General features: G+C 33.5%; 2 protein-coding genes across 31 annotated transcripts in view; one reads left to right on the forward strand and one right to left on the reverse strand.

Annotated features, from left to right (window-relative positions):
- Nucleotides 1-18,481, forward strand: part of SLF1 (SMC5-SMC6 complex localization factor 1) — a 92,710-nt gene that overhangs the window by 71,928 nt on the left and 2,301 nt on the right. For 10 of the 12 annotated variants that reach the window (XM_063612290.1, XM_055233342.2, XM_063612288.1 and 7 more), the window contains one exon: nt 861-3,744. In XM_063612290.1, coding sequence (XP_063468360.1) covers nt 861-1,342 — 482 coding nt within the window. In that variant the 3' untranslated portion in view covers nt 1,343-3,744. Of the gene's footprint in view, nt 1-860; nt 3,745-3,834; nt 3,922-5,878; nt 5,973-7,726; nt 7,804-8,552; nt 8,607-14,132; nt 14,198-18,481 lie in introns of those variants that run through there. The other 2 variants (XR_010114288.1, XR_010114289.1) reach the window with 2 other exon arrangements.
- MCTP1 (multiple C2 and transmembrane domain containing 1) overlaps nt 9,644-18,481 on the reverse strand; it is a 598,469-nt gene continuing 589,631 nt past the window's right edge. For 16 of the 19 annotated variants that reach the window (XM_063612297.1, XM_055233344.2, XM_055233343.2 and 13 more), the window contains 3 exons: nt 16,729-16,838; nt 14,419-14,516; nt 11,523-13,519 (listed from right to left, as the gene is read on the reverse strand). In XM_063612297.1, coding sequence (XP_063468367.1) covers nt 13,448-13,519; nt 14,419-14,516; nt 16,729-16,838 — 280 coding nt within the window. In that variant the 3' untranslated portion in view covers nt 11,523-13,447. Of the gene's footprint in view, nt 11,202-11,522; nt 13,520-14,418; nt 14,517-16,728; nt 16,839-18,481 lie in introns of those variants that run through there. The other 3 variants (XM_063612299.1, XM_055233347.2, XM_063612310.1) reach the window with 2 other exon arrangements.

Here is an 18,481-nt window from a genome sequence, read left to right on the forward strand (position 1 = left end):
TAATCAGTTCTCTCTTTCTGACAATATGATCTATGTTATAATGGTAGGACCTTGTGATTATGTCTGCGAGTACTAAAATCTTTATATCTCCTGTAACATTTTTATGGCCAAGTGCATAAATAATTATAAGACTTGACTGATGAAGGCACAAAGTACTCCTATACTTTTGCTATGCAACCAAATACTGAGTTATGTTTTGCCTTCTCCACATCATCCTTTAGTACTTAGGGGATAAACTCTATCTTTAGTACTTTCTAAGTAGGTAGTTAAATGAGTTTAACTAGTGTAGATGGATGAGATCTGAGTTTGATCTAGAAGAATTAATATGTAATTTGTATGAACCAGTTACCTGTACTAAACATTGAACACAAGCAAGGGTAATATGAAAACTGTTCTCTATCTGGCAAGGTTTTGCAGTCTTTGCACTGCTAGCATTGTTTATTAGCAATGAAAGGGGCACTACTTTTTCCTCTTGATGATATTTTGAGATACCCCTGAGGCTCTTGTATAGAATTTATAAGATAAATACATTTTTACAATTTCTTCTGGGAACACTGAAATTCTTATTTTAAAATGACAATTGATAAAGTTTTATAAAAGTTTTTTTTTATTTGTAATTGTATTATTTATTTAACTAAGGCATGCACGTTTGGGGAAACCTTATTAGGTAATTGACTAGAATGTTTTTAATATACCTTTATTAGTCTATATATATAGTCAGTTAATTGTGTCGACATGAATTAATACAAAATATGATTGTAAAGAAAGCCCTGGATGCTTTGGGGAAAAGGAGAAAAGAGCTGTTAAGCTGCCAAAATAGAAATGTTTTACTTGCAACATTTTGCATTTTCTTTTCACAGGCCCAGTGCTTTTACAACAGAGGAATGCTAAGGGAGAATTGCCCTTGGATTATGTGGTTTCACCTCAAATCAAAGAAGAACTGTTTGCTATTACAAAAATAGAAGATACAGTGGAGAACTTTCATGCACAAGCAGAGAAACATTTTCATTACCAGCAACTTGAATTTGGCTCCTTTTTACTTAGTAGGATGTTGCTAAATTTTTGTTCAATTTTTGATTTATCTTCAGAGTTCATTTTAGCTTCCAAAGGGTTAACTCATCTAAATGAACTGCTTATGGCTTGTAAAAGTCATAAAGAAACCACCAGTGTTCATACTGACTGGTTATTGGATCTTTATGCTGAAAATATAAAGACATTGCAGAAACTCCCACATATTCTTAAGGAACTGCCTGAGAATTTGAAAGTGTGTCCTGGGGTACACACTGAGTCCTTGATGGTAACATTGGAAATGATGTGTCGGTCAGTCACGGAGTTTTCATGATGATGCTAGAAAGTATGGATTGACTTTCTGAATCTGTTCAGTTTGCATTGGTACTTACTGTGGACTTCATAGCTTACTGACAGATAGTAATTTGATTTATTTATTGACAGACTTTGCAGCCTTGCTAAATTTTAAAAGCATTTTTTAAAACACTTCTACAAAACTCTAGTATGGGCTTCTGACTTTTTCCAGGGTGTAGTATTTGACTCAAAAGTAAAAATAATTTTGTTTTAGTATATTCTACTTTGATTAATTTTTTTTGTTCTGAAAGTGATATTATATTGTACATGTAAAATTAATTTAAATATTTTTTCAAATCAGAATGTAATGTTCTGTATTCTAGATGTTTTAGGTCTTAGAATCATGGCAAGCATATTCATACAAATGTGTACCTATAAACTTGTAGCTCCTGACTCTTAGGGATGGATTTTGAGGAAAAAACAAGACTAAACAAAAACATGTAGCTCCCTATTTTTTCTCTGTAGATTGTTGGACTGAAATATGCATTTTAGCTTTGTGTGTTTCTAAAATAACATTTCTAAAATTTACAGTAATAATATTCTTTTGGTTTTTAAATGCAGCAAATATGCAGAGTCTGACAATTCAGTTTCTTGATCTGTTTTATTTTAGCAGTTCATATACAAAATGTATCTGTTGCTGCCCTATGTAACCAATATTCTGTACCTGAAAACATTCTGCTGCATAAGTTTATGAGTTTAATATTAAGATTATGAGTGGCATCTAAGTAATAGATTTGAGGTTATTTAAGATCTTAATATACAGTATGAATTTACTGAGTAGTAATGTTTTAATTTGCAGTTTTTCCTAATAGCAGTTTGTAGTAAAACTAAAAGGGTGTGGATAATAACCACTTTTGAAATTGGAGTTTCTTCGCTACTGGGAGTAAGTTACATTATGATACAGGTGGAAAATAAACACTTCCATTTAGCTTTTATGTAATTCAAGTGATAACTTTAGCAGTTAATCTGCTAAAGCAACACACTTCAGTTTTATTTTGGAAATAGATATTTTAACAAGATACAAATGCTTAGTATCATATTACTGGGTTTGTAATCTAAATTGAAAACTACATCAGTATGAAAAAATATTTTAAATAAGTACTTTTTCACACATACTCAGGAAATACTAGTTTCTATTTAGCCTTCAAATTTGGCATCATACAAATCTCTTTATTATTAATCTGCCAAAGTATCAGAGAAAAAATGATATAGTGAAGACTAAGAAAAGTTTAAATACTTATAGAGAGTAAAGTGCTTCTCCAGATGATGAATAAGAACGTTTTTTATTCCAATGAGTACCTCTTTACTTCACTTGTAAAGGTGTCTGGGATAGTGTTTGCTTGGTAAACTAATATAAACTTGTAAACATAGGCTTTGACATCATACACATTTTCAAATCCTTGTCTAGTTTCTTAATAAATAAATTGCAAGGCAAATTCTTTTCTGATCTTTGGCTTTCCTACATGTCAAATAGAAATCACACCAGGTATCTTTGTCATGATAGAATTGTTAGCCTATCACATCATATGACACTTAATAAATATTTCCTTTCTAATTCTTACCTCCTCTTTTGATTATAATGAATCATTTAGACAAAAGGCAATATAGTAATTGTTTAAGTTGGTAGTAATTCTAAGGTAATTAAGTAATCAACATCATGAGTTAGGATTTTATACTGTTAGTACAAAGTAGTTTTCCAAATTAGATGTTCATAAGGTGTATTTGTTTAATTGCATTTAGCATTAATATTTCATAATTGACTCTTCTGTCTGCCAACTTCTACAAGCAATGATGACATGAAGTGTGAAACAAATGTCATTGAGGTCTCTGCCTTTAAGAAGCTTTACACTTCTTCGAAAGTCCAACATGGCAAACATAGGTTACTGTGTTCTGTGCCCTGGCTAACAATACCAGTATATGAGTATGAATTTAAATTTTCAGGAAAAGGCTTCATTACTTCTTATACTTTATTTTAGAAAGCATAATAATAATTGCCTTGAATAATTGCCCAAATCTATCTTGGAGGTATAGGAAGAAGAAATTCTCAGTAAGTAAAGTATAATTCATAGTCTCAGTCCTAGATTTTCAATTGCAGACTTTTCAAAGTTGCATCTGAAGACAAGGTTGAGAAATGCTGTTCTTCATTGTATTTTGCCAGATATGATATCATAGTTCTATGGAATCGTATTTTTAAAAATTTCTATAAGAGACCTTATTACAGTGTAAATAAAGCTGGAGAGGAGATTTCTGAGCAGTTAAGATTCAGCTTTTCCCCATGCAGTGTTTACTGGCAGTTTCTTAAATCTCTTTGAAGTTAGAGTTTTCTAGGTTGTTAATTTTTAATTTCACTTTGCAGAATAAAATCATCCAAGTATATATATATATATTCTGTCATTTTATTCATTCCAAGATGACCAGAAAAACATTTATCCTCATAAAAGTCAAATGTGAAATTAATTCTTTTGAATTCAGCATTTCTTGAACACCTACTCTGAACCAGGTGGTGTGCTTGACAAGGGCTAACTACAAAAAAAGAGGAAAGGCCCACAGTCTAGGAAGGTAAATAAGGCTTAAGTATTGTGGATTTTATTGTCTTCTACATCTGCTAAAAAATTAATTTCAGTTTTCTAGGTTCCTGAAATTTTCAGTAATAATTGGTGTTCTGTTTTAGTTTATAAATGTGAATATTCAAGTGTCCAGTACTTTAATCCTTTGATGAGTATTATTTTAGCAATTTTATTTTAGAGTGGATAGGATGTAGGGTGTGCTTTTGCAGTCTTAGTATTTTTAAGCAAGCACAAATGCATTAACACTAAGATACTTTATATAACCTCCAGAAAATATCTGCCATTTTTGTTTATGCTGTTATAGAAAGTTAATTAAATGAATACCTTCACATGAAAAAAAATATTCGTGGAATGTACATTCCTTATGCCTTTATACACCTTTCCAGTTAAGCAGTGAACTTGATGAGAACCTGTCACTGTTGCTCCTTAATCAGTAGGAAGGGGTCATCTTTGAGTGACATGAGGCACTCTTTCCCTGAGGCATTTATCACGTAGCTTTCACGCCAATTGCACCTCCTGCTGACGTGGAGCTTGCAAAACTAGGAATGATAATTGTTTTTATGACAAATGTGGATTGAGTTAGAAAGGTCAGTGATAGCGTTATTGGAATTAGGCTCTGCCTGGTGTTGTCAAAACAGGAGACATGGAATTGTTAACTATTCTTGTAAATCAAAATATGTTATCAGAAAATTCACCTTGTAGGTTAAAATGAACTGTAGTTGGAGAATATACTTTGGTAGTTATTTGCTGTGATATATATTTTGAAATTATTATAGGCTATAAATTAATTAGAAAAGGTTGAAGTGTTGTTTTACTTGGTTCTGAGCATACATTTTCAAGGTAATGCAAATCCTACTCAAAGAAAACCTTTTCAAAGGAAATAAAACATTTTTAACATCATTGATTATTAGATGTTTAAAAAGAGTTTGTCCTCTTAAATACTAATCTTACAGAACATCTAAAATATGTACAAGCTGTTCCTAATACTTCTTATATTTGAATTTATTACTATGTCTTTTTTAGTGTAAGTATATAGTTTTGATTATAAATACACTTAAACTATGTTTTTTAAAAAGCTTGAAATACAATCCTTAGTACTAGATATAAGTGATTATTTTTTAGAATGTTAAACTTTTTGTTTTTCAAGAGATATATTGATGATCCCTCCCACCCCCTTTTTAAAACAGACGTATAATGAACTCTGTTCCGGGTTTTTAAACTACTTGCGGAATTAAAGATCAACAATATTAAGTCAGCAAAGTGACTATTAAACCGTATTTCTAACAAAATATGCAATATTGTTATATATGTAATATATCATACTGCCTTTAACAAATATAGATCCCAAAAGCCCTTATTCAAGTATTTATAGTTATTTCCAATTAGAATTAAAACATATACTTCCAAATTGGTCATTTTTGTATCATGGCCCCAAATCTTTTTAGATGTAGAACCCATATTTGGTAGATCTAATCCTCTTCCTTGCCAAAGTATCCAAGTTGGATCAAGCGAATGTTAATGTATTATGGACGTTCAACATTAATAGAGAATGGCTCACTAGTTTGGGACATACAATTTCATTCTACCAAAGAGTGGAAGTTGAAACAAAAAACAAAACAAAACAAAAGGTTTAGCACTTCCAGAAAGTAAGATGCGCTGAACTGAAAACCTGGAATCCAGGTTTGAATTTATACCTATCATACTGTCATTTATCTTGATAGTAGATGAACTAAAATTACCACTACTTCTCTATTCTGTCTCAAAGTGAAATAAATAGTAATATTGAAAAATCATTAATCTTAAAGTGTTGACAGATGAAAATAGTTTGTTGTCAGTGACTTCTCAACCTAAAGGTTAGGTCAACAGTGGTTTATGTCATGACTCTTAATAAATTTTTCTAATGACCAGAATAGTTTGATTTATGATAGTTTTTTTGTTTTTGTTTAAAGGAATATATATCCTTGTTATCTGGCTTCATCCTAAAGATGCATTTTTCTACTTTGCATTCGTTCCTTTTTACATTAGAGATAAAATTACCGAGCAGTAAGTAAAATCTGTTAAAATATGTGTTTTAAATAATTTTCCAGGAAAACTTAAAAGCAGAATTGTAAAGGTACAAACTGGACAAGGGGATGAGGGGAAAAATGGCTAAGAATCATTCTGGTTAAAGGAATCCAAGGGGTAAAGATTTCTAGGTACTGTTTATTATATTGATGGAAGTTAGTGAAGGTATAAAATCACACAAAAAGCATGTAGAGTAATCTCAGAAATAAACTGGGTCTTTGAAAATTTTGAATGATATTCGATAAACTAAACCAAAGGTCCAGATAATTGTTTTATAGAAGGTTCTTTTGGTTGAAATTCAATTTAATCAAAAATAAAGAATAATAAAATTCCAGTTCTAATGGTATCAGAAACAGGCTAGATTTTTTTTCACTGTTTTTTAAAAAACAATTGACACATAATAACTGTACATGTTTATTAGGGTACAGTGTGATGCTTCATTACATGTGTACCTTGTATAATGATAAAATCATGGTGGTTAATACATTGTTATTATCTGTAGTCACCCCACTATGTAATAGAACATCAGCACTTACTCTTCTTAGTTAATACATTGTTATTATCTGTAGTCACCCCACTATGTAATAGAACATCAGCACTTACTCTTCTTAGTTCATCTAACTAACTTTGTAGCCCTTGAGACCATCCTCTCCCCATCTTTGCCTTCCCTCCCTTTCCCTTCCCAGCCTCTGGTAACCACCATTCTGCTGTCTACTTCTATGAGATCAACTTTCCTAGCTTCCACATATAAGTGAGATCATTTGGTATTTGTCTTCCTGTGAGAAAAAGGTTGTTTCGAATAGTAATACTCAGTCCTTTCTCACAGGCAAATCTTGATGTTTCATTTCTTATTTTCCTGTCATTTCAGTTCTTTTACACTCCCAAAAATACTGTTAAGTTCATACATGTTACTGGAGGAAATGGACTCAGAGAGAGTTGAAAGCTACTTATTAAAAGTGGTTGGACCTTTTACCTAAATATCATTTTTTACTAATACTAATATTTTAAAAATTGAAACCAAATGTTATTAAAAAGGATCTTCTCAGCCAGACATGGTAGCACATGCCTATAGTCCCAGCTACTTGAGAGGCTGAGGCAGAATGAGCACTTGAGCCCAGGAGTTCAAGGCCAACCTGAGTAACATAGCATGACTCTCTTTTAAAAAAATAACATAAATACATTATCTAAATTACATAAGGAAAAAGATTCTAAGTAAAAAATTGCTTATAGTGATTGTCTTTATGTGAAAAAATTTTGGATATTTCTTTTTCACCTCTCCAGGTTTCTTTGTAATGATTTATATTTGTTTATAATACCAGTAACCAATTTATTTTGAAAGTAATGCTCCTGATTTAAGTAAGAATCAGTCCTTGAAATTTTTCTAAATTTGCCTTATTTAAACTGGTACCTACTGGATTTTTAAAAGGTAAATTACCGTTTTAATATACTATTTAAAGCTGGATATAATTAAAAGTATAGTTAGTATTATCTAACACAGATCTCAAAAAATACACTATATATGTGCTCCTTTTTTCAAAGTGAATCTGACCACTTTACTGATATGCTTCTCTAGTCTTTAAGACACTTCAAAATGGAGCCCCAAGTATGTTGAAGTGGGAACTGGGGGGACTTTACTCTTTTGTAGTACTCTTAAATTGCTAAAGATTAAACTTGCTCATGTGGATACTATGTGGAGTCATAACATATAACATATCTTTACTTTGTGATTTTAGTATTTATGGGACCTGAAGAATTACTTGTCCTCTGGTGAGACTTTTCAGATTCGACACAGAAAAGCAGGGAGAAACTGGTAAGATTAAATGATAGCTACATTTATTCAAAGAGTGTACCTTAAATGGCTTTGAAAGGATACTACTATATTAAGAATTTTTTTCTTCTATCATCAATCTGAAAAAATATCCACTTTATAACTTACTATTTGCAACATTAGTGCAGATACAAACAACCATCTGTTGAGAGAATTCTGAGAGTGTCTTACCACAGCTCTCCAGAGCATATTATTTTGCACCTCTTCTGTGAAGGCCGGCAGAATAGCTTCTTGAAAGGTACTCTTTTAAGTAGTACAACTTAGAACAATCTTTCTACAGTTGTGTTTTGTATAAATATCCTGGATATCTACATGGTAACTATAGTACAACCTGATAGTATCAATCTGTCATTGAGGGGAAGATTTCTTACCTACTGGTCAGGGCTGTTGTCACAGTTATGGGAGGGAAATCAAGTACATATGCATTAAATGTACTATGTATCAAGTACGTAGCATCATAGTGTGCAAGATTGGATGGTGAATACTTGGTACCCCCAATCCATAAGTCAGAGTATTTTGCTCTTGCTTAAATTACCAAGTGCTGTATGTTTTGATTTTTAAAAAATGTTTTTCTTACTTCTGAAAATGAATGTTTTTAAAAGTGATGTTAAGCAATTTCACACAAATAATGGAACATCACATTAATCTGTTTAAAAACTCCTTTGTCAGATATGTATAGTGTTTTCTGGATGGCTTCTCGTGTGCTTCAAAGACCCTCTTCTGTTTGCTAGGTTCTCTGTTAATGGAAACTGAAGTTTGTAAGAGTTTTAGGCTAAACGTAAGAGGTAGGTATACCATTGTGTTTTTTTGCTCAGAAATTGTTAGCTACTTCCTCTATTATAAAACAAAGATGACAGAATTACATACTCCGCCTTGTATAATAGCAGATGGACACTTCTATCTTTGTAAAATTTTACAGAGAGCTTATTAGTTCTTGACACTGACAAATTGTTTTCCATGGTTGCAGTGTTACAAGGTACACAAGAGATTTTGACTTTTCATAATTACTATGGTAGAAAAGAAGAATGTTTTGTGGGGCATGTAGTTATAAGGTTTCAGTTCTCTGATAGCTTTATTAAAAAGGGTTCTTTGAGCTTGGGACAAATATTGTCATTTCCTTCCCCTCATCTCTCTTCTGTGGTCCAGCTGTCTCTGTAACAGTGCTTGACTATTCTCAGGTGTCTCCAGTAATGCAAAAGGCAAGCATGGGTAGTGAGGGCCGGGTGTGCTTTTTCTAAGAATTTAGCATTTCCTCCAAACCTGTCACCATTTGAACTCTGGCAAAATAAAATCCCTCAAATGGACTCAAGCCATTTTGAGCTTGTCTTTGACTAGAAAGTGAAGCTGAACCTATATTATCATCTTTCTTCAGTAGTGGGAGCAAGTTCCCACTAGCAAGTGGGAGTGAGTTCCACTCAGCCAGGCCTCAGGATCTCCTTAAATGTATTCCTCCAGAGAAAATAAGATAGTTTTCAGGTTCACTCATTGACTCAGGTTGGCCACTCCTTTTCTCTTTGGAAGGAGCATTGAAGAATCTGTAGTAGGGGATAATTGCACTGCAATTTTAATTTTGCTACATACTGAAAAAACTTAGGCACGGCTACTTACCTAAAACATTTCCGCTTTCCTTGAAACAAATCTTTCTGCCTAATATAATAACACTTAATTGACTAAAGCAGAACAGCAGTGTATTTTACTTTGTAAAAAATGGAGTAATAATTTTTCAGTGACATTTGGAGGTACAGATAATCATATAAATTTAAAAACCTGTCTTTACAAAAATACTGCTTGTGCATGTAATAGAACACTTCTTTTGTTTGGGTTTTTGGTAGTTTTTTTTTTTTTTTTTTTAAAGCTTAGAATGTCAGGGAAGAGCCCAATAAATTGAAACTCATTTGAGGTCAATTACAATATTTGATTGTTTTTATTTTTTGATTCTTAACCCAGATCCCGCCTTTGAAAAGCACAGATAGAATCATTAAGTTACAGGAAACCTTTCATGGTGCTCTTGGTTTCTACGTTGTATTGCTTTGGACATTTGATAGTTTTGCTTTGGACATTTGATAGTTTTTATTTGCATACTATTCTTTTTTAATGAGATTTTTTCAATAGTATTTCTCAAATTTTAGCCATTCAGCTGAAACAAATCTTATAATGTGACTGCCTCTATACAAATTGACACTATATGAAAGAAACCGAGGTACCAGAGGGTAACATTTACATCAAAAAATAAAAGAAAAAAAATGTTTTCTTTCAGTGAGTTACACCAGTCATCCCAAGAAAAAGAATTATAATTGAAAGGAATGACACTATTGTAAGAAAGAATTTACCACATTATTTTCTATGTGGTTTTAATTTATACTTGACTGAGCAATTAGAAAAGGCTGATTCTAGATACCCTAATCAAACCAATGAATAGACATCTGTACACACACTCACACTAGAGTGTGAAATCATGCTATTCATTTAAAGCCCAAGGATTTAAGCAAGTATTAATTTAGCAATACCTGAGACGTTTTTCAAGAAGTATAATGGTAGCTGTCTTTACTTGTTATTTCTGGAGCAAAAAGGTATAACTGCCTTATACTTGTTTGTTCTTAATGCTGAGTCAACATTATAAACATTTAGGCCCATTTAACAAGTTTATTCGCCGAAATTACTACCTTTGAATAACATTAATACAAATGTAGACTACTTTGAGCATAGGAGACCTTAGATATGAGATCAAAGTGGAAAAAAAGCTCCTGTGGTCCCTAGATAAGAATTTACTTCTGAGTTTTTCTTCACTTTTAAATGCAGAATAAAAATTTTATAAAAGATAATTTTAGAAATGTATCAAATTTGGCTCTCACTGTACTTCAACTCCAGATTTGATTTTAATATACAATCATTGGTTTGACCGTTGCCTATAACAGGGTCATACAGTTGGTATTCGATAAATATATCACAGAGTCCTTTAAAGAATCTCCCAACTCAGATTATCCTAGTGCATATAGAATGTTCAAAAATTGGAATTCCTACAGAACCTATCAATCAATCAGGTTGAGTCCGGAACAGTACCAGAATGAATGAGAAGTACTATTATGTTCTTTTTGATAAGTGGGGAAAAATTAAAAAGCACAAATATGCATTAAAAGCACAAATATTTCTTGTGAATTATCACAACAAATGTAATAGTTTATGAATATAACTAATGACTCAGTGAATTTACTCACGGAAAGATACTAAAGGAATATATTTAGTAGTTCACAATATCTACAATAGTTAGCAGTCCAAGTAGATGTTTGAGTGACATTCAGTCTCTTAAGATAACTTGAAATATTTACATCACAAATCTCAAAATGAAGGCAAGTCAGGCAACTCTCAAGACAGAATTGCACCTATGTGAGAAGGGGAAAGAAATAGTTAAAATTTTAACTATACATATTGTTTTCAGCCTGTGAATGTAGTAGTTTCTAAAAGCAATGAAGATTTCCCTGAATATCACTTTTGTACCTCAAGCTAGTTCTTATTCCTCTATTAATTTCATTGGTTGCTCACCCCTCCAGAGGTGTTTTCATGTAAGAGTCAGAGTTTCAGGAAAAAAGTCTTGTTTAAACCAGATCTGTTTTTCTCCAAGTGACATATAATTTTTAAGAATATGCACACAATCCCTCATCAATCTCTGAACCACCAAAAAAAAAATGCTGATTATACATGGGAAAGATTATTTTCTTTTGTATTTAATGCAGTGAATGTATAGTCAACATTACCATTGAACTAAACATCTGAAATTTGATACAGTGAAACAAGTCATCTGTTAATGGTTACTATTGATACATCTGAGGTTGTAGAATATCAGGCTTACAGACATTTGAGTAGACATTGTCAGCACAGAACATAAAAGTCTCACATAAGGTATAATTGAAAGTTATTTCAAACAGTTATCAATAAACTTTCTGTAGTAACATCATGTTCATGGAACATTATGCTTTTAGCAACAAACAGTGATGGTATGCAGACAGAAGCATGTCATTTTAAACATGATACATTAAATAAAGCATGTTGAGGTCAAAGCCTTTCTGTAGAAAGGGAATTTAATTGACATTCAAGCATAGTATATAAACAGATCAAAATAGTTCTATTATAAGAAATAGTATTTAACAACTTACCTCAAAAATAAAAATACTTTAAAACTCAGCTTCAATGAGATTACATTTATTGTTAAAGAATCTTCCTTTAGAGTGAAATATACATTTCTTTTAGCTTTTCTATAGTTTTTCCAGTATAACCCCCACTTTTACCCCATCCAAGTTTATTATTAATAAAGTAGTGCAAAGCATTGCCTGCTGCAATTTCAACTGAGTATAATCCCCTACCACGTCAGGGAAGTAAGACATTCTCAACCAACCAAATTATTTTTTCTCCAGAGTTATGCTCCCTTAGTATACCAGGGAGTGAGATACAAAAACTACTTTAAGAGTCTTGGGAATGCAATCTTTAAGTATAGATTCTATGATAATAGTGAAACATTGATAAAGGCAACCACCACCCCCAAGCAGTTTATTTTACAAAACAGGTTTTCATGCATAATCAAGAATGATTTTTTTTTAAATAAATGAATGTAGTGAAACACTGGCATATCACTTAGCACACTGAATTCTCTACATTAAAATTCACACTAATAACAAAATCATAGTATGAATTAAAGCATTTCAGTAATCTAATGAGAAAGCAGAGGTTTTCTGTGAGAGCACTTGAGTATTAAAATATTTTTAGATGCACAGATACAATCTGACACCAAAAGCGATATGGATATAGTTTCCTAGTATTTTTGATAACTGTACTTACTGGGTTGCTAATTTGCTAACTAACTCTGTATAAATTAAAGTAGTGGTAGGTATAAAAATTCAGATAGGCAATCATTTATAAACTGGCAGTATTTATGTTATGTAGTCCTGTAGAGATTTTAAGGTTTTAGATGGAATGATTGAAATTCTATAAAGAAAAATTTCTAACCTCCTGGGTATTGATTCTCTTGAGGGAGTGAATGTACCTTCACTTATTAGTTTAAAATCAGCCTAAGTCATACCTAAGTAATTTGCATAGGAGTGAATGTCGGGATCTAAAGCCAGAATATATGTTAAATTGAAATGCATCCATTCCATTATTCAGGCTTTGGAATTTCCCTCCCTTTTGAAATGTATAAAACATAGAAAACTGTAATGGATTACTTTTCAGATAAAAAATAGTCACATTAAAAAAAAAACTTTAAAATCAAATTGACATTTACAATTGATGTAGATTTAATCAGAGCACAGGTGAGTATTTAATCCACTTGTAATTAGATAAGAATATATCTTCCAGTGTTATCATTCTTATATTTGTTCTTTCAGTGTGTTATATTATTATCCACAGCTAACAAGGCTTTGACACAGCAGTAGCAAAACCTTTATCAAGTTGAGTCTGTAAAATAGAAGTATATTTTCAAAGACATATGCCTTTGTACACTATTTACAAATTCTCTCGATCATGATAAAAAGGCAAAATAAATAAAAAGCAGAAAGAAAGGAAATGCTGCTGAGGCTGAGGGCTTTTTCTTTTATCTTCCCAAACAGATGTTGGTCTCCTCAGTGCTGGGAGCTGGCTAGCCAAGATTGTTTTTCTTTCTTTTATATGGGCTATGAGAAGGATCTGGTTTCAGTTCTTGGTATTGCACCTGTTTAAACAGAGTTCAGAGGAAGACTGGTCAGGTGGCCACTTTCTGGCAAAGAAAGGAAAAGCAAAGGAATGAGAGACTGTGCTGAGGGGAAGAAAGTGCTCACTCTAGAAGCAGTATGGGATCTGCAGCTGAGATACAGAAAGCAATAGAATGACAGAGCAAGAATAAGGGAAATCCTGTTGGAAACTACATGGAGCCCTGATGTGAACTTTAGTAATGGTATTCACTGTCTATAACACATTACATTAAAACTAACCATCTACATCAGTTTTTTAAAGGGCTCATTAATGGTTTTTTACAATTTATCATGTGTTTGCTTAATACAGTCTTAATCTCCATCTAGCCCACTGTCATGTCATAGCAAATGAAAAAGGTATCACTGTAACCCAGCTTCAGGATTAAAAAAAAAAAACAAAAAAACTTTTATTTTGAAAACTACGCTCCACTCTTCAAAAAGCAGTCAGCTTTCCTCTCCTCACTGATCTCCAAAATCTACTTCTTTAAAACTTACCTGTAATTCTTGCAAATTCTGGAAAGATTTTTTTTTTTCTTAAATGTCCACTGGCATATTTTGCTTTCATCATCTAATATTCCTGTTTCCTCCCCTCAGGTCATACTCCCTGTCACAAACTCCAGCTGAACTAACTTGAAGGAGGAGCTTCCCTGACAGCTGTGGTAGGTTCTTTATGCAACTGCTCTTTCTCCCATTCTCTGTAAGTTCTTCTTGGATAACACCCCAGGTGGGCTAAATTTTTGACTGGTAAAATCTGCTACACAGGCTTTATTAATTTTACTCAGCTCTTCTAAAGCCTTTGAAATTAGAAGGATATAAAAGCTAAAACGCAGTGCCACACTACCTTAAAATAATAGCAATAATAATAACGAAACCTACATACCACTTGTACATCGGAAGGGACTCTGGAAAGGAAGTCAAGTAGTTCATTGTTATCAATTGCATATGGACTCCGAAGCTTTTTTGTAAATTTATTGATGCCTGAAACAAAGTTGGAGTTAAACAAAGCACATTTCTGACAAAAGTGTTGTAGTAATCTGAAGATCTAACTTGTATGCCTTGACTCAATGAATCAATACACCCAGTTTTTTCCCTCTCTTCCTCTTTTTCTCCTTCATTTCTTCCTCCTTCCCAGCTCAGCTGCTTTTTCACTTTGTACCTTAGTAGCTTCTTCCAAGCAGGAAAGGCTTTCTATGTGGGAAATAAAGGAGGTGCCCTGGGGGTTAATTAGCAATATCTTGGGTTTTTTCCCCCTGTGTTACAGTCTACTTAGAAGCCTTGCATTAGTATTTCATTTATGATGAAACTTGCTTTCCAACTTTTTGGGTTAAGATTGTTAAGGCAAGATGTCTAACTTATTTGGTTTCCCCTTTTCCAAAAGATGCACCTTTTTGGAGGTGGGGGTGTGTGCTGCTGTTATGCCAGCTAAATGTTTAGAAGACACATGATGTTTTTTTCAAACCTGAAATGAAAAGATTTGCCCCCAACTTTGTAAAAAAATAAAATAAACACCTTTACATGAAATCAACAAACTGGTAAAAAGTGAGCCATAAACTAGAGCATCTTGGCTCCTCTTCAGGGAGTTCATGCAGAATAAACTTCTGGAATCTTGATTTTGGTCCATCTCCTCATGTAAGACCTATGTCTTAAATTTCTGGCTAATGTTTCAGCAATCACCTACCACTAAGGGAATACCGTTCTTGTTTTATTTTGTTTGATGAAAGAAGAGGCCCAAACACATCCTGCAAAATTACTTTTAAGACAGCTAGTCAGTGAGGGCACTGCAGGTTACACAGCTAGATGTCTGCCCTGGGCTCCAGTTTCTGCAAACCTGGGAGAACAGGGCATTCACCACCACCTATTGCAACAGAGATGACTCCACAAGCCAAGGCAGGTCTGACCCTAGGTAGATTAGAGTTAATAAACTGCCACACATGACATTCTACTCTAATTTTTTCTATAAAGCAGCATCTGTTTTAACTATCAGGAAGAAATGAAAGATGAATATACAATAGGAAGCAAGAACATAGTGGAAATTATTCTTCCCTTATATAATGAAAGGGCTGTCTAAATTGAATTTCTTTGAATTATAGAAATTAGGAAAGGAAAAAATAATTACCATTTCCCCCACCTCTCACCCAGACTGAAAGGGTAATTATAGTGATAATAAGGGGTAAGAGGGCTTCCTCAATATACAGCAAGTTGGGCCAAAAAGAATAGGGACAAAGTATCTTAAAAGTGGAGGGCTTGGAGTCATCAGACTTCAACTCACTTTATTCCAATATATTTCTTCAAAAACCTTAAAAAGAAAAGAATTTTGCTTTCAGTGTAAGCACATGCTTTCCGAAGCTAAGACTCATTTTGGTTCTTTGCATTTTGTATTTGATTTGTTTTAGCAATCTTAGGTGTATGTGTAAGCAAGTGAGGGGTAAGTAGAGAATTCTTCTTCTACCCAGTCTAGTTTATATATTATTAATGTTATAGTAGATCCTAGAGACTGAAAATTGTTTTCCAAACCAAGAATTTTGTCAGGAAAGAAAAAAAAAAGAAGAATGCTGCAACTGACAATCTCCTAAATGGAGCCCAGGTGCGTAAGAATCGTTGGCATGCAGCATAGTTGCATTAAAAATTAGGACAGAAAAAAATCACCTTTGATGTAGGTCTTTATAGAAACATTCTTGTTTAGTACACATAAAAGGATCTTTTTGTTCCTAAAGAACCTGCAAGTGCCAAGGACCCTTTTCCCGAATGCTAAAGATGACCTCTTAAACAGGCAGCCATGTATAGTACCATGTTTACATATACTTCCACAAGATAAAATACAACAGCAAAAAAAAGCATATTTTCCTAAATGCACCATATGGATTGAAATGCCTCTGTTTGTATATAAATGGTGAAAATAAATCAGAGGGATATCTAGACAAAGCTACACTTTGATATATGAAGAATCTGCACAACTAACATGTTTATAGTATGATGAAGCCTAGTGTGCCAGATAAGAAAAAATACATTTTGCAGGTGGACCTAAATCTTTATACTGTTGTGATTTTTTAACTGACCTGTCTCTTTGCATCATGGAGTAGCTTCATGACGATAAATACAGGGAACTGCTGACAGTGTAACTCATCTCTTAAACATAGTTTGCTCTTAGCAGCTAAGACAGTTTGGGGGGAGTGGGGGAGGCTTTACTTACCCCAGACAAGGACAATGTATCTCAGCGGAATGCAGTACAGGATGACTGTGAACACACAGAGGGCTATAATGGCCAGCCAGCTTAAGAATGGGACAGTCCAGTTGAAAGTACTGAATGGAAAATTAACATATCAGCAATCTGAGTAGTTCATACTTTTTTCAAATATTAAAATACATGTGATTCCAACTTGGGACCTAGTTAGTCTGCATTTCTCTCTGGAATAGATTCCAATTGTAATAGGTTATCAGAGGACGCAGGCTAGCCATAATCTGCTCAGTTCCATGAACACAGGGCCCAAGTAAAGAGTCTTGCTGCCAACTCCTCCAGATTGTTCCAGGTGACTTCAGAGTCTAAAGCCATTGTGCTACTTGGGTGACTCCCCACATGAAAGATCTTTATTTTTCTACTGCTAAGACTAGTACCCATCCTTGTTTTCTCTGGCTTTTCAGAGGGGAATGCCCCTGGACCCACCATTCTTCCTTCTATCAATCAACTCTCAGTATTCCCCACATTGGGAATAAAATGTTGCCAGCAACTCTTGGTAGATGTAACTCTTACATGGTTGTGTAAAAAATCCTCTAAATGTTAGAATTCCTTAGAGGAATACTCACTTGTCCTACCTCAGCTATGTTGCAAATAGAACTGGAAATCAGGAAAGAGGAACAAAACAGTTAGCCTTGCAAAAATTCACCTCTTATTGCCCTTCTTCCCAGAAGTACATAGATAATTAATAAAATCAGCATTGCTTACTATTCTCTCTCATGTACTCCTTGTTGAAGGACAGCATTCTGGCAAAAGTAATTGGTAACGTAGAGGACTGGGTCAGAGAAGGCTGCAAGGCTCAGTATTGACAACAAGACATGATAACAAATGGAAACGACACCAATGAACAGAAGTAGAAGTTACAAAAAAAAAAAGTACGAGGAGATGGGAAGGAATTTACTGAGACGAAAAGGGAAAAGAAAAATGAAGACAAAGGCAAAAACTATGATGTAAAAATGTTTTTAAAAGTAGAAAATCAGGGAACTGGAACATGGGAAGATTATAATCACTTAAGGCTTTTTGTGTGGAAGCCAGTCTGGTACTTCTTAAGAGTGTGCCAAAATTATAAAGAAAATAGAAACACTGTGTAGAGCCTCCAGGGTTGGGCATATAAATATATCACCATTTACAGGCATACCATTGCATTCTTTGAAATTTCTCCTAAATGTTCATCCACTAAAGAGGAACTAACATATCATGTCGTCTGACCCTTTAGCGTGAGAGCCAAGAAGTTAGCAGATTTGTATTCAAAGCCTAGATTCTGTTATGTGGATTTAGCTGAGTCAATCTCTCTAACCCTTTCCCCATTTATAAAATGGGGATAACTTTTGTTGTGTCAAGGAAGACAGGTTGTGATGGTAACATGTTTATGTGAATCAAGATGAAATTATTAATCAACTCAAGGAATCTCATTTATGGCATTTTTCTTATGAGACAGTGAGAAGGCCCCTAAGACACTTCAGCAAAACATATTGTTCATGTGGATAAATGTTAGTGTTTTTTATTTCTTCTAATTTCCTGGTATTGTATATTGTACTTACTTGAGGTGAGTTTTTTTTTTTCAGGGCAATTTTGACCCAATAAAGGTTGATTGCTAAAAAGATTTTCTTCTATACAATGCCTCGGCATAATACTTAGGAATTAGTTGTTCCTTAGCTTTGTGGCATGTAGCTTGCTTTTTGTCTCTCTCTAGGTCAAAATTGTTTCCTAA

This window comes from Symphalangus syndactylus, chromosome 11 (assembly GCF_028878055.3).
Source record: "Symphalangus syndactylus isolate Jambi chromosome 11, NHGRI_mSymSyn1-v2.1_pri, whole genome shotgun sequence".
NCBI lineage: Eukaryota > Metazoa > Chordata > Mammalia > Primates > Hylobatidae > Symphalangus > Symphalangus syndactylus.